Genomic DNA, 16,317 nt, shown 5'->3' on the forward strand with positions numbered 1-16,317 from the left:
TTAGCCGTAAAGCCTTTTTGAAATCTGACAAAGCGTCTGGATTAACAAGAAGTTAATCTTTTAACCGATGTATAACACTTGTTTTTTCATGAATGTTTATTATTACTATTTCTGTCATTTGAATTTGGATCTCTGCAATTTCAACGGATGATGTCGAGGTGGGTCGCTAGCGGCACGCCTGCGCCAAAGAGGTTTAACTGACTTGTCTAGTTAAATAAATAAAAAACTTTATTAAATCCATTTATTACATTTATAAAATTCAACATACCAATTAGGATCTGGCTAAAAATACTTGAATCAGTTATAAAACCCATTGGCCTTTATGGTTGCGGAGATCTGGGGTCTGCTCATCAACCAGGTCTGGGGTCTGCTCAGCATTCACAAAATGGTAAAATCACCAAATTGTGACTCTGCATGCAGAATTCTCAAAAAACATCCTCTGTGTACAACGTAAAATACCAAATAACACATGCAGAGCAGAATTAGGCCAATACCCGCTAATTATCAAAATCCAGAAAATATATGTTAAATTCTACAACTATCTAAAAGGAAGCGATTCCCAAACGTTCCATAACAAAACCATCACCTACAGAGAAATTAAGCTGGAGAAGAGCCCCCCAAGCAAGATGGTCATGGGGCTCTGTTCACAAACACAAACAGACCCCACAGAGATAGAAACACAATTAGACCCAACCAAACCATGAGAAAACAAAACGATAATTACTTGACACATTAGAAATAATTTACAAAAAAACTGAGCAAGCTAGAATGCTATTTGACCCTAAATAGAGAGTACACAGTGCCAGAAAATCTGGCCACTGTGACTGACCCAAAATTAAGGAAATCTTCGACTATGTACAGACTGAGCATAGCCTTTTGGACCTGGCTCTCAAGAGAAGACAGGCTATGTGCACACTGCCCACAAAATGAAGTGGAAACTGAGCTGCACGTCCTAACCTCCTGCCAAATGTATGATCATGTTAGAGACACATATTTCCCTCAGATTACACAGACCCAGAAATAATTTTGGGAAAAAAAACAATTTTGATAAACTCCCATATCTCTCATATCTACCACAGTGTGCCATTACAGCAACAAGATTTGTGACCTATTGCCACAAGAAAAAGTGCAACCAATGAAGAACATACAACATTGTAAAAGCAACCCATATTTATACTTATTTATTTCCCCTTTTGTACTTTATTTGCACATAATATGAAACTTGAAATGTCTTTATTCTTTTAGAACTTTTGTGAGTGTAATGTTTACTGCTTTTTCGGTATAATTTATTGCACTATTGTTTATTATCTATTTCACTTGTTTTGGCAATGTAAACATGTGTTTCCCATGACAATAAAGACTCTTAAATTGAGAGACACACAGACACAGACACAGAGGCAGACACACAGAGACAGACACACAGAGACAGACACACAGAGACAGACACACAGAGACAGACACACAGAGACAGACACACAGAGACAGACACACAGAGACAGACACACAGAGACAGACACACAGAGACAGACAGACAGACAGACACACAGAGACAGACAGACAGACAGACACACAGAGACAGACAGACAGACAGACACACAGAGACAGACAGACAGACAGACAGACAGACAGCTTCAGAGATGACAGGCTTCCTCTCCACATTTTCAGCCTCAGTGAATCGCAGCACCACTTATCACACACACACACACACAGACACACACACACACACACTTCCTCATTTGTAACTCTAATCCTCTAACTGACAGATGGTCCCATGCATGTGCACACCAAACAATCCAAATATCCTTCCAACACACCCTTCAGCAGGCCCTCTACTTGTGCTCACGCTTATTCTCCGCATGCCTACAAACTAAACTCTGGCCAAACTCCCTAGACATGACCACTGGTCAAAAGACTAATCAGGTGTGTTACTGCTGGGAAAATAGAAACACTGACCAAATTCCTTCTCACCATGAGCACTGGTAATGAAACCAATCAGCAAGCATTTGGTTTATTACATCAGGTGTGTTAGTGATGGACTGGAACAAAAACCTGCACCAGTCATAAGTGTATCAGAGTGTTAACTCCCCAAGGTCTTCTGGAACTCGATCTATTTGGCTAGTCTTTGCTTTTTTGAATGTGTTGTGTTTGTGCTGGGCCGGAACAAAATCATGAGAGAGCGTTAACTCACCGAGGTCTTCTGACACTGGATGCTGGTACTGTTGAAGCGCAGTGCGGTGACGCTATGCTCCTCTCCCTGCACGTGGAACACACACTCGTAGTTCTTCTGGCCAGACTGGGGCTGGGGCAGGTTGCAGGCGGCCAGGGTGATTGGCTTGGTCACACCCACAGGGATGTAAATCTGGGTAGAGGGCAGGATCTGGGGACAGTCCTGAAGGGGGGATAGATAGGTATGGAGAGAATAATCAGACAAATAAAGAGATTAAGAGAACAATATGTTTTTTCATATGTTGTTATGTCGTTTTAATGCTTTTATGTGATCCGCTGTCTTGATGGAGGGTGAGATGAAGGACCGGATAGATGAAGGGAGAGAGAGAGGTTTGGGTAACTTGGTTGTTCACAGACAATGTCAAGTAGTCTTTGTGACAGTATAACATCGGCTTATGACTTGACATGATACTCAAAAGACTTGCTTAAAAAAGAAAGGAAAGCCTACAAAGCTCTGTGATAACATCATAATGTTTCATCCCCAAAGACAGAACAAAGAGATTGAACTGCAGTTTAACTTTTTTGGGTTAGGGGGCAGCATTTTGAATTTTGGATGAAAAGCATGCCCAAAGTAAACTGCCTGCTACTCAGGCCCAGAAGCCATATAATTGGTAGATTTGGATAGAAAACACTCTAAAGTTTCCAAAACTGTTAAAATAATGTCTGTGAGTATAACAGAACTGAAATGGCAGGCAGAAAATGGAGGAAAATCCATCCAGGAAGTGCTATTACTTTGAAATGGGTGTTTTTCCATTCACCATTTAAAGGGATAGGACCCAGATTCCGTTCCCCATGGCTTCCACTAGCTGTGAACAGTCTTTAGACATTGTTTCAGGCCTTTATTCTGAAAAATGAGGGAGTTTCATGAGCAGTTTCAATGAGAGGCCAGTGGAAAATCCCCAACCTGTTTGGTGCGCAGTCCCGAGAGCGCGCCTTTCTTGTTTTTCTTTAATATTGATGACGCTATTGTCCGGTTGAAATATGATCAATTATTCAGGCTAAAAACAACCTGAGGATTGATTATAAACATCGTTTGACGTGTTTCTACGAACTTTACGGACACAATTTGGAATTTTTGTCTGCCTCTTGTGACTGCATTTGAGCCATTGGATTTCTTGAACAAAACCAGTTGACAAAATTGAGGTTTTTGGATATAAAGAGGGACTTTATCGAACAACTGGGAGTCTTGTGAGTGCAACCATACGAAGATCATCAAAGGTAAGTGATTCATTTTATTGCTATTTCTGACTTTCGTGACTAATGTACTTGGCTGGTTACTGTTTGTAATGTTTTGTGTGCTGAGCGCTGTCCTCAGATAATCACCTGGTTTGCTTTCGCCATAAAGCCTTTTTGAAATCTGATACGACGGCTGGATTAACAACAACTTAAGCTTTATTTTTATGTATTTCACTTGTGATTTCATGAAAGTTAAATATTTATAGTCATTTCATTTGAATTTGGCGGTCTGCAATTCTACCGGATGTTGTCGAGGTGGGACGGTAGCGTCCTACTGATCCATAAGAAGTTTTAACCATGTGTGGACTATTGTCTGGTAATGAACTAGTGTGACAATGTTTGAAAAAGTCCATTCTGCAACATCCACCTGATATGAGACGATGGCTTCATCTAAAAACACTATATTGTCTTCTATTACTGTTGTGGAAAGCCTTGGAGGTCCAGAGAGAGAGAGAGAGAGAGAGTGTGTGTGTGCGTGTGTGTGTGTGTGTGTACAAATGAAGTCATTACAGTGTTTATACCACACTTTGGCAGAAGTGCATATATCTTCAACATCAACTCAATAGAACTTGGGAACGATTGCACAACGTGATTGTTAGCGGGTGGAACAGCCCCTGCTCTTTAGACCAATGCCATAGAACCAGTTCACTCAGTCATGTAAATGAAACAAAGTAAGATGATGTAACACTGTCAACAACTGCAGATAAACATTTTACAAACAAATACTGTATGCTAAAGAAGTAAAACAAAAGTTGGAACTTTAAATCAGTTGCAGCATCAGTGATACTAGTCCCATACAACTTGACATAGTATCACCACTCCCTCCCTCACTCCCTTACAAAATCTGAGAACTACACCCTAAACCAGTGCTTCTTAAACCTCTCCTCTGGGACCTCCAGACATTACACAATTTTGTTGTAGCCCTGAACTAGCTCATCTGACTCAAGGTGTCAAGGGCTTCTGACATAAAAAGGGCTTTATAAATACATTTGATACAGTTCAATACAGTTCAAATACATGGAATGACTGGCAGTCCCTTGAGGAGAGGTTTGAGAAAGGCTGCCCTAAACATATCAGAAACGTACCAACACAACTTACACATACCAGTACAGCACATCTGCCAGAGGTGCTAGTATGCAGTAAGCAGTTATGTTGTGATTAGTGCAACAGTGTTCCCCCGGGTCCAACAGATAATGGTGTGTTTGTTAATTTGCTTATTAGCCTCCTCAAACATCTGAACCCGCTCCAACACTAATGACTAGGGAATTACTACGGACAGAACACCAGCCTGCTGACAACACACTGACAATAATGAACTAGCACGGAGGGAGAGGGAGGGAGGGAGAGCAGGAGGGAGAGGGAGGGAGCTAGAGAGGGAGGGAGGGTGATGGTGGAGGTAGGATGAAGAGGCAGAGGGAGTGTGAAGAAAAAGACAGGGGAAGAAAGAAAAATATTGACGAAGAGATGTAGGTAAAAGTGAGAGGAAATGGATCGGCGCCAAGGAGGAACAGGCAGTAATAGAAGGGGGGTTAAAGAGGGAGAGAAAGCTAAAATATCGATACACAAAAATAGATAGGGATGGCAGAGGATAGAGAGAAGGAAAGTGAGAAAAAGAGGAAAGAGAAAGCAAAAAGAGAGAAGGAAAAAAATAATCGGCAGAACTGCATTCTGACTTGCCCCTCCCTGTATCAAAGTCAGAGACATAGATCCGTTCACACCAACACCAACAACCGGCTCCGTTTCACGTGTATCCCAAGCCTTGACAACATCCCAATTAATGAATTGCCTGCAGCCTCGGACAAAGATGGACATTTGAGCAGGGAGCTAGATCAAGTTGTATAATAATGTTTTAAGTCTTGACTTCTGAAAATTAGAAAATAGCATTGTTGAGGAATTTGGGGCTGTGAGCATTCTAGGCGAAAACAGCGTGACAGCGTTCTCCCACTTTCTAAGCACAAATTCAATAAAAATCAACACACCCTGCATTTTTATATTTTGGCTGTGTTTTGATATTGTGCTCTATTCAGTGTATTAGTCTTGTCCAAAAATCCATAAAAATGTGACACGCCAACAACCAAAACCAGGGAAGACAAAAAAAATAAGTGATTTTCTATAAAAAGGTCACATGATTACTATGTGAATAAGCAAAATACTAAAGGGCCTAAAACAGATCCCTGGGGAACCCCCATTGCAGATTAAAGACAATGAGACTTTCTGATCATCACATATACACACTTTCCTTCAGCCTAAATTTAGACTCATTCCACTTTCCATGACTGTCCCTGCTGGCAAATCTACACAGCTCTTGGGAAAATGATTTGGATAATAAACAAACACCCACAGCTTGCTACAAAGTAAGCTTAAACACACCGCATGATTGGATTGGGCTAAACACAGACGTGTGTGTGTGTGTGGTGTTTTTGGTGGAGTACATCCAAGTTTCCTACCCCCGTTATATGGCAGGCTTAAGGGGCCTTCCTCTAGCCCACTTGTTTGTTTTACTCAACTGCTGCCTTGGGGCTTCACCGCCTAAGGCTAACCAGGCAGGAAGAAGAGAGGCATTGTGGGAGATGAAGTCCACATACAGAACATGGATTCACTTGAGTGCATATGACAAATCTGAAAAGACCCTAGTCAAACAAAGCCGGTTACCAGGAATTTCAGGGTCAAGGCAAAACACCATTTAGTTGTAGCCTTTGAATGTACATGCAATTGACTTTCTTTTGGTTTAAAACTACAAATGCTTCATTAATAAGACATTCTAAACATTGCAATTCTTACATCACAAGACAAATGTCTCGTCTCACTCGTAGACTGCCTTTTGCATTTTCATTCAATAGTTTAAGGCATGAAACCATGACAGACAGACTACAGAAAGCTGTTATTTAAGGTCAAAGGTATTCAGAGATACCATATATTCTCCTCTCCCATAAATTTGTATTCCCTCTGATACTTCAGTTGATAGTTCCAATGTCTCGCCATGTCGGTGACGGAGGAAAAACAAGTGTCAGGTGGATAAGATAATCTGCACCTCACATTTGAGAGCAAAACCCCTTTCAACACTAGCCAAGTGCATTTAATGAGACGACGATTAGAGATTGTGTGTATATGTGAGTGAGCGTGAGTGTGTCTTTTATATAAATAAATAAAAGACAGTTCTGAGGCAAGAATCTGACAGGATATGAATAAATAAAGCTCAAAAAACATTGTGCATATGTAATGAAGCGACTGTCTGGACGTGGTAGGTTTTTAAGACCAATCCGATCCATAATTAATTAGCTCTCTGATGTGGTGGAATACAGCTAAGAAGGATGGGGGATTGAAATAGCATGTTAAATAATAAAATAAGAGTCAAAAAGCTTTGGGAACAGACTGACACCTACGTCATCAAAGTGGGGAGACTTGGGGACAATGTTAGGGGACACGGGGGAGCATGTGTTACGGGTTTGATACGGGGGGGAGTGTGTGTTAAGGGTTTGACACGGGGAGGCATGAGTTAAGGCTTTGACAAGGGGAAGTGTGCGTTACATCTTTGACAGAGGCGAAAGGAGGGTGACCCGGGGATGTTAGAATGTCACTGACTGCCCCGTCTACATCTCCTATGAGTGAGGGCGACATCTTGGCCCCTAAAAAATATGTCCCATGACATCATACTGCATCTTATGTCAGCCATTGAGAATAATTATATTATAATATAATATGTCACCATTAGGCTATTGAGTCTGCCAATAAGAATGCGATGATTGACAGAGTCAAAAGCCTTGGCCAGGTCGATGAAGACGGCTGCACAGTATTGTCTTTTATCGATGAGGTGCACCCAAGACCAGCTCGGAAACCAGATTTCATAGTGGTGGGATTCAAATTGGACGGTGATCTGTTTGTTAACTTGGCTTTCGAAGATTTTAGAAAGGCAGGGCAGGATGGATATGGGTCTGTAACAGTTTGGGTCTAGAATGTCTCCCCCTTTGAAGAGGGGGATGACCGCTTTAGCTTTCCAATCTTTGGGGATCTCAGACGATACGAACGAGAGGTTGAATAGGCTAGTAATAGGGGCCGCAACAATTTTGACTGATAATTTTACAAAAAGAGGGTCCAGATTGTCTAGCACATCTGATTTGTAGGGATACAGATTTTGCAGCTCTTTCTGAACATCAGCGGTCTAAATTTGGGAGAAGGAGAAGCGGGGGGGCTTGGGAAAGTTGCTGCAAGGGGGTGATGAGATGTTGGCCGGAGTAGGGGTAGCCAGGTAGAAATCATGGACGTCATCAATTAAAATTCCAAGATATGTATATGAGGTTACAGTCTCAATCTCAATGCCCTGGCAGGAAATAATAGGTGAAAAGTTCAAAGGTCTATTTCTTGCTTTAGAAAACACCATTAGTTTAGTTTTGTCAGTATTGAGGATAAGCTTCAATTGACACAAGGTATGTTGAACAGTATAAAAAGCATTTAGCAAGTTCTGGAAAGATTTTGTCAGAGACGAGGCACAACAGTAAATAACAGTATCATCAGCATAAAACTTATGCTTAAGCAGCTTAGCCCCAGTGATGTACTGGGCCGTATGCACAACCCTCTGTAGTGCCTTGCGGTCAGAGGCCGAGCAGTTGCCATACCAGGCAGTGATGCAACCAGTATGCTCTCGATGTTGCAGCTGTAGAACCTTTTGAGGATCTCAGGACCCATGCCAAATCTTTTTTTGTTTTCTGAGGGGGAATAGGCTTTGTCGTGCCTTCTTCACAACTGTCTTGGTGTGTTTGGACCATTCTAGTTTGTTGTTGACGACCATTCTAGTTTGTTGTTGAAGCTCTCAACCTGCTCCACTACAGCCCCGTCAATGAGAATGGGGGAGTGGTCGATCCTCCTTTTCCTGTAGTCCACAATCATCTCCTTAGTCTTGGTTACGTTGAGGGATAGGTTGTTATTCTGGCACCACCCAGCCAGGTCTCTGAATTCCTCCCTATAGGCTGTCTCGTTGTTGTCGGTGAACAACGACTAGACAGCCTACAACGACTGTTGTCGTCTGCAAACTTAATGACGGTGTTGGAGTCGTGCCTGGCCATGCAGTCGTGGGTGAACAGGGAGTACAGGAGGGGACTGAACATGCACCCCTGGGGAGCTCCAGTGTTGAGGATCAGCATGGCAGATGTGTTGCTGCCTAAACTCACCACCTGCGGGCGGCACGTCAGGAAGTCCAGGATCCAGTTGCAGAGGAAGGTGTTTAGTCCCAGGATCTTTAGCTTAGTGATGAGCTTTGAGGGTACTATGGTGTTGAATGCTGAGCTGTAGTCAATGAATAGCATTCTCATGTAAGTGTTCCTTTTGTCCAGGTGGGAAAGGGCAGTGTGGAGTGCAATAGAGATTGCATCATCTGTGGATCTGTTTGGACGGTATGCAAATTGGAGTGGGTCTGGGTTTTCTGGGATAATGGTGTTGATGTGAGCCATTATCAACCTTTCAAAGCACGTCATGGCTACAGATGTGAGTGCTACGGGTCTGTAGTAATTTAGGCAGGTTGACTTTGTGTTCTTGGGCACAGGGACTATGGTGGTCTGCTTGAAACATGTTGGTATTACAGACTTAATCAGGGACATGTTGAAAATGTCAGTGAAGACACCTGCCAGTTGGTCGGCACATGGCCTGAGCACACGTCCTGGTAATCCGTCTGGCCCCGCGGCCTTGTGTATGTTGACCTGTTTAAAGGTCTACTCATGTCGGCTATGGAGAGCATGATCACACAGTCGCCTGGATAAGCTGATGCTCTCATGCATGCCTCAGTGTTGCTTGCCTCGAAGCAAGCATAGAAGTGATTTAGCTCGCCTGGTAGGCTCATGTCACTGGGCAGCTCGTGGCTGTGCTTCCCTTTGTAGTCTGTAATAGTTTGCAAGCCCTGCCACATAAGACGAGCATCGGAGCCGGTGTAGTATGATTCAATCTTAGCCCTGTATTGACGCTGGGAATTGTATTGACAATGGGAATTGAGATTGAAGAAGTTATAAAAATTATATACGAAGAGAAATATATATACACATGGGACGGGACAAGACAACAGAGGTCTAACTGCAACGCCATCTTGTATATACACTGCTCAAAAAAATAAAGGGAACACTAAAATAACACATCCTAGATCTGAATGAATGAAATATTCTTATTAAATACTTTTTTCTTTACATAGTTGAATGTGCTGACAACAAAATCACGCAAAAATTATCAATGGAAATCAAATTGATCAACCCATGGAGGTCTAGATTTGGAGTCACACTCAAAATCAAAGTGGAAAACCACACTACAGGCTGATCCAACTTTCATGTAATGTCCTTAAAACAAGACTAAATGAGGCTCAGTAGTGTGTGTGGCCTCCACGTGCCTGTATGACCTCCCTACGACGCCTGAGCATGCTCCTGATGAGGTGGCGGATGGTCTCCTGAGGGATCTCCTCCCAGACCTGGATTAAAGCATCCGCCAACTCCTGGACATTCTGTGGTGCAACGTTGCGTTGGTGGATGGAGCGAGACATGATGTGACAGATGTGCTCAATTGGATTCAGGTCTGGGGAACGGGCAGTCCATAGCATCAATGCCTTCCTCTTGCAGGAACTGCTGACACACTCCAGCCACATGAGGTCCAGCATTGTCTTGCATTAGGAGGAACCCAGGGCCAACCGCACCAGCATATGGTCTCACAAGGGGTCTGAGGATCTCATCTCGGTACCTAATGGCAGTCAGGCTACCTCTGGCGAGCACATGGAGGGCTGTGCGGCCCCCCAAAGAAATGCCACCCCACACCATGACTGACCCACCGCCAAACCGGTCATGCTGGAGGATGTTGCAGGCAGCAGACCGTTCTCCACGGCGTCTCCAGACTGTCACGTCTGTCACATGTGCTCAGTGTGAACCTGCTTTCATCTGTGAAGAGCACAGGGCGCCAGTGGCGAATTTGCCAATCTTGATGTTCTCTGGCAAATGCCAAACGTCCTGCACGGTGTTGGGCTGTAAGCACAACCCCCACCTGTGGATGTCGGGCCTTCATACCACCCTCATGGAGTCTGTTTCTGACCATTTGAGCAGAAACATACACATTTGTGGCCTGCTGGAGGTCATTTTGCAGGGCTCTGGCAAAACATCAGCCAGGAAGCATAGGAACTGAGAAGTGGTCTGTGGTCCCCACCTGCAGAACCACTCCTCTATTGGGGGTGTCTTGCTAAATGCCTATAATTTCCACCTGTTGTCTATTCCATTTGCACAACAGCACGTGAAATGTATTGTCAATCAGTGTTGCTTCCTAAGTGGACAGTTTGATTTCACAGAAGTGTGATCGACTTGGAGTTACATTGTGTTGTTTAAGTGTTCCCTTTATTTTTTTGAGCGGTGTACATTGCATTCGGAAAGTATTCAGACCACTTGACTTTTTCCACATGTTGTTAGGTTACAGTCTTATTGTGAAATAGATTTTTCCCCTCATAATTCTACACACAATACAGCATAATGACAAAGCTAAAACAGGTTTACATTTTTGGGGGAAAATGTAAAAATAAATATTAAAATGTATTCAGACCCTTTACTCAGTACTTTGACTGCATCAAGTCTTCGTGGGTATGACGTTACAAGCTTGGCACACCTGTATTTGGGGAGTTTATCCCATTCCTCTCTGCAAAACCTCTCAAGCTGTGTCAGGTTGGATGGGGAGCATTGCTGAACAGCTATTTTCAGAACTCTTCAAAATATGTTTGATCAGGTTCAAGTCCGTCCGGGCTCTGGCTGGGCCACTCAAGGACATTCAGAGACTTGTCCCGAAGCCACTCCTGAGTGTTCTTGGCTGTGTGCTTAGGGTCGTTGTCCTGTTGGAATGTGAACCTTTGCACTAGTCTGAGGACCTGAGCACTCTGGAGCAGGTTTTTATCAAGGATCTGTACTTTGGTCTGTTCATCTTTGCCTCGATCCTGACTAGTCTCCCAGTCCCTGCCGCTGAAAAACATACCCATAGCATGATCCTGCAACCACCACGCTTCAATATAGGGATGGTGCCAGGTTTCCTCCAGACGTGACGCTTAGCTTTCAGGCCAAAGAGTTCAATCTTGGTTTCATCAGACCAGAGAATCTTGCTTCTCATGGCCTTTTGGCAAACTCCAAGTGGGCTGTCATGAGCCTTTTTCTGATTAGTGGCTTCTGTCTGGTCACTCTACCCTAAAGGCCTGATTGGTGGAGTGCTGCAGAGATTGTTGTCCTTCTGAAAGGTTCTCCCATCTCCACAGAGAAACTCCAGAGCTCGGTGACCATCGGGTTCCTCGTCACCTCCCTGACCAAGGCCCTTCTCACTGAGCTGCCAAATCTTGGGAAAATCTTGGTTCCAATGGCTTCAATTTAAGAATAATGAAGGCCACTGTGTTATTGGGGACATTCAATGCTGCAGAAATGTTTTGGTACCCTTCCCCAGATCTGTGCCTCAACAAAATCCTTGCTCTGGGCTTTATGGACAATTCCTTCGACCTCATGGCTTGGTTTTTGCTCTGAATACTTATGTAAATATTGGGTCATTATGGGGTATTGTGTGTAGATTGCTGAGGATTTTATTTTATGTAAATCCATTTTAGAATAAGGGCTGTAACGTAACAAAATGTGGAAAAAGTGAAAGTGTCTGAATACTTTCCAAAGGCACTGTATACTATATTATGTCAGCCATTCAGAATGAGTTTATTATAAGAGGCTTCTCATCAGAGTTGTGATGGAATCATTTCAACATTGTGCACACGCAATCTTTGCGTTACATGTTAATACCAAGGTTAGGTATTGAGAATTACCATAACATACATATATTATTCAACAATGGGACAAATGTGGGGCCTTCTAAACTTTTCCAATGAATCAAAGCTTTAAGGGCAACATTCAAAGAGGGTATTTAGAGGAGCATTATCCCAGCAGGCAGCCTCACCTTTAACTCCAACTGATCCAGCATGATCTTCACAGGGCTCACATCTAATATGGGAGAGATACAAGAGCTTCCTGTCATCCAGATCGACTGCAGTGTGTGTGTGTGTGTGTGTGTGTGTGTGTGTGTGTGTGTGTGTGTCTCCTCTCTCTCGCTCTCCCTGTTATTTTTGTCAGATCTATTAGGTGGGACAGCGGAGGTATTCTCTTTATGCTGCAAAAAGACGCGTCTTCGACGGGGAACAGACTGACCGTGGCAGAGGAGAAGAAAAGAGGAGAAAGAGAGAGAAACAACTTAATAAGCGAGCAACGTGCAGGAGTAGAGAGGAACGAAGGAGTGCGGAAGGGACTTTGAACCATGAAAGGGACAGAGGGTGTCTGCCCACTCCCGCTTCCCGGAAATAGTGGAGCAGAGGGGGGGGCAGAGAGAGGGGGAATGGTAGAGAAAGAGTAAGTGAGAGAGAATGGTGTGAGAGAGCAAGGTTGGGGGAGGAGGGAGAGAGAGAGGAGAGAGAGGGTGCGACAGCGAGAGAGATAAATGGCAGAGAATTGGAGAGAAAGAGAATGGTGAGAGACAGAAGGAGAGATAGAGAAAGGGGGGAGACAGCAATCGCAAGAAAGGAGGGGAGATATACACTGAGTATACAAAACATTAGGAACACCTGCTCTTTCCATGACATAGAAAGCTATGATCCCTTATTGATGTCACTTGTTAAATCCACTTCAATCAGTGTAGATTAACAAGGCACCCCTGTTAATTGAAATGTATTCCAGGTGATTACCTCGTGAAGCTGGATGAGAGAATGCCAAGCGTGTGCAAAGCTGTCATCAAGGAAAAATCAGGCTGTTTAACCCTTTTTTGGTTAGTACATGATTCCATATGTGCTATTTCATAGTGTTGATGTCTTCACTATTATTCCACAATGTAGAAAATAGTAAAAATAAAGAAAAAAACGAGTAGGTGTGTCCAAACTTTTGACTGGTACTGTAAATGTTTTAAGGATTTTGTAAATCCATTTCATATTGGGCGACCCCACATGGGCTCACGACCCCTAGTTTGGGAACCACTGCTCTATGATGGCTAGGAAATATATTATGCATGGCTGCGAAATGGTGGAAGTGATGGAATCAGTGTAGACAACTTACCTGCACAAAACAGAGCCAGCTAGGAAACCTCACGAGACCGACAGCAAATGGCACTCCTCTCTCTCTGCCTACCAGTATCCTTCAGTCTATTTATCACCCTCTCTCTCTGCCTCTTCATCACGTTCAGTCTTTAAATACCTCTCTCGCTCTACCATCCCCCTCTACTTTAGCCTCACTCTACCTATACAAATCTCCCTCTACCCAAAGTTTGTCTCTTCAGTCTCTCTCCCTCAGTCTTTCTCTCATCTGTACTCTGCCTTTACTTCTCTTCTCATCAATATCACCCTCTCTGTCTCTCCCCTCTCTCATTTCAAATCTGCCTCTCCTCCAGTCTCTCCCTCTGTGACTGTGCATCCTACCTTATTTTCTTCCATGTACCTCTCCATCTCCTTCAGTCTCGCTGACTGGAAGGATACAATATTAATCTGTGGTCTCCATTAAGGCATGCAGGCTAGAGACTCAGAGGGTCTGTGGAAATCAACATTTAATACACCCTGAATAATTCAACCACAGCGATCTACTGTGACTAAACACACAGGGACTTGTGTGTGGGTGTGTGTGTGCAGTTTGTGCATGTGAACAAAAGAGAATAGCTCTCAATTAAGTCTAAGTGGTTAAGGAATTTATTTCAACAGTCCTCATTGGCTGTAAAAAGAGGTGGGTGTGACTTATGGAGGACCACCTGATCAACGTCAAGGATGCAGTATTCACAATGTCACTGTGGATAAAAACAAAGATGTGCCTTGGTTTGGGGTCGAAACATGTCATGGCAAACATCTGCTGCCGTTACATTACATTTTTCCCCTACTCAAAATCAGATTTTGTTTTTTACACTTGATTACAGTAAAGAAAATAAATGTTAGCATACTGTTTGCTGTCTAAGATTCATCCTGGACCAGGGCCCGCTTTGAGGAGCCTTGCTTCCACTACATTCTGTTTGTGCCATTGAAGCTGCTTGCCAGGTACTGCAGCAACCTCGACTTTCAAGTAAAAGCATAAGTTAGCTCTTAAATGAGTTATCTACTTGGAAGCCACTCACTTTTATCGTGTTAAAAAAAACAGGAAAGGACAAAGAAAATAAACGGATGAGCGTTCTGGCTAAAAATAGACGAGTACAGGCAACTATACAATCTGAGGAGAGGAGAGTTGTTCATAATTCAGGGACCAGATCCAAATCTCACTCCTCTCTTTGCTTTTTTTCACTCCTCTCTTTCTTGGAAAGGAGCGACATACATAACATGAGTGTGTGGGAACGTTATTGAGGAACTGTGTGACAGTGATGAGGCTGTGAATTACATTTGTTATATATATGCATGTACATATTGTACCATTGCTGTCAGCAGTCAGTACAGGATGTGACTTACTGATCTGCTTATTGGAATGGAAAAGAGAGGGAAGGAGAGAGAAGGTGGAAGGGAAGAGAGGAGTGTGGGGGGACAAGATGAGCAACCAATATTTCAACGATTGTGTTTAAAGTGAAGGAAATCGGATTATGAAGTGGAAACAAGTCTCCATTCATATATTTCTGGAAGGGATGGGTTGTTATTAGGAACTAGTGTTATCGGCGAGTCATGTGATTGTCAACCGTGGTGCTGAGTGGAGGGTTAACAAGGAAGAGCCGGTCTGTAACGGTCGAGTTACGGTCCATCTGGAAGCCCGCAGCTACTTCACCCATCGTCTCCGGTTCCTTCCTCCCTCAACCCATCCCTCCTTCCTTCTCTAAATCCTGCGAGAATTTCTTTAAAATAAATTGTCACAATGTAATCTGCGGCTTATTGCCAGGTTCTCTATTCTTCCCTCTGTTTCTCTCCTCCCTTTCCTCTATAAAGGCCAATCTGACCATTTCCCTCTATCACGTGGGGCGTATGTGTGTTCGTGTGTATGTATATATATGTGTGTGTGTAGGGGGAGATACCAGAGAGAGGTACTGAAGTGGGTGCAGGAGAAGAGTGATGTTCTCGCTCTCTTCTTTCTGTTCTATCTTCTCTCCCTCTCGGAAAGGTTTATATTTTATTAAACATGGCCCGTGCTTGTCTCCTTCTCCCACTGAAAGGCAAAGAAATGTTGGGGAGGGAGAGAGGAATGAAGGGAGGAGGGTAGGGGGAAAAAGAAAGACAGGAAAAGGGAGAAGAGAAAGGGAGAGATAGGTTGAAATTGAGATGTACACTGAGTATACAAAACATTATGCTCTTTCCATGACAGACTGACCAGGTGAGTCCAGGTGGAAGCCATTATCCCTTATTGACGTGACTTGTTAAATCCACTTCAAATCCGTGTAGATGAAGGGGATGAGACAGGTAATTTATTTTTATTTTTAAGCCATGAGACAATTGAGACATGGATTGTGCCATTCAGAGGGTGAATGGGAAGACAAAATATTTAAGTGCTTTTGAACAGGGTATGGTAGTAGGTGCCAGAGGCATCGGATTGTGTCTAGAAATGCAACACTGCTGGGTTTTTCAAGCTCAACAGATTACTGTGTGTGTAAAGAATGGTGCACCACCCAAAGGACATCCAGCCAATTTGACAGAACTGTGGGAAAAGTTGAGTCCACATGGACCAGCATCCCTATGGAATGCTTTCGACACAATGTAGAGTCCATGCCCCGACGAATTGAGGATGTTCTGAGGCTATTCTGGGAGGGGGTGGGAGTCAATATTAGGAAGGTGTTCGGTATATTCAGTGTATACAGTGGGGCAAAAAAGTATTTAGTCAGACAACAATTGTGCAAGTTCTCCCACTTAAAAAGATGAGAGGCATGTAATTTTCATCATAGGTACACTTCAAT

The 16,317-nt window shown here is 43.4% G+C and overlaps 1 protein-coding gene across 3 annotated transcripts in view; it reads right to left on the minus strand.

The window, feature by feature from the left end:
• LOC110528476 (plexin-A1) overlaps positions 1-16,317 on the minus strand; it is a 388,596-nt gene that overhangs the window by 127,518 nt on the left and 244,761 nt on the right. For all 3 annotated transcript variants that reach the window (XM_021610568.2, XM_036984053.1, XM_036984054.1), the window contains exon 10: positions 2,189-2,389. In XM_021610568.2, coding sequence (XP_021466243.2) covers positions 2,189-2,389 — 201 coding nt within the window. The remainder of the gene's footprint in view (positions 1-2,188; positions 2,390-16,317) is intronic.

This window comes from Oncorhynchus mykiss, chromosome 7 (genome assembly GCF_013265735.2).
Source record: "Oncorhynchus mykiss isolate Arlee chromosome 7, USDA_OmykA_1.1, whole genome shotgun sequence".
NCBI lineage: Eukaryota > Metazoa > Chordata > Actinopteri > Salmoniformes > Salmonidae > Oncorhynchus > Oncorhynchus mykiss.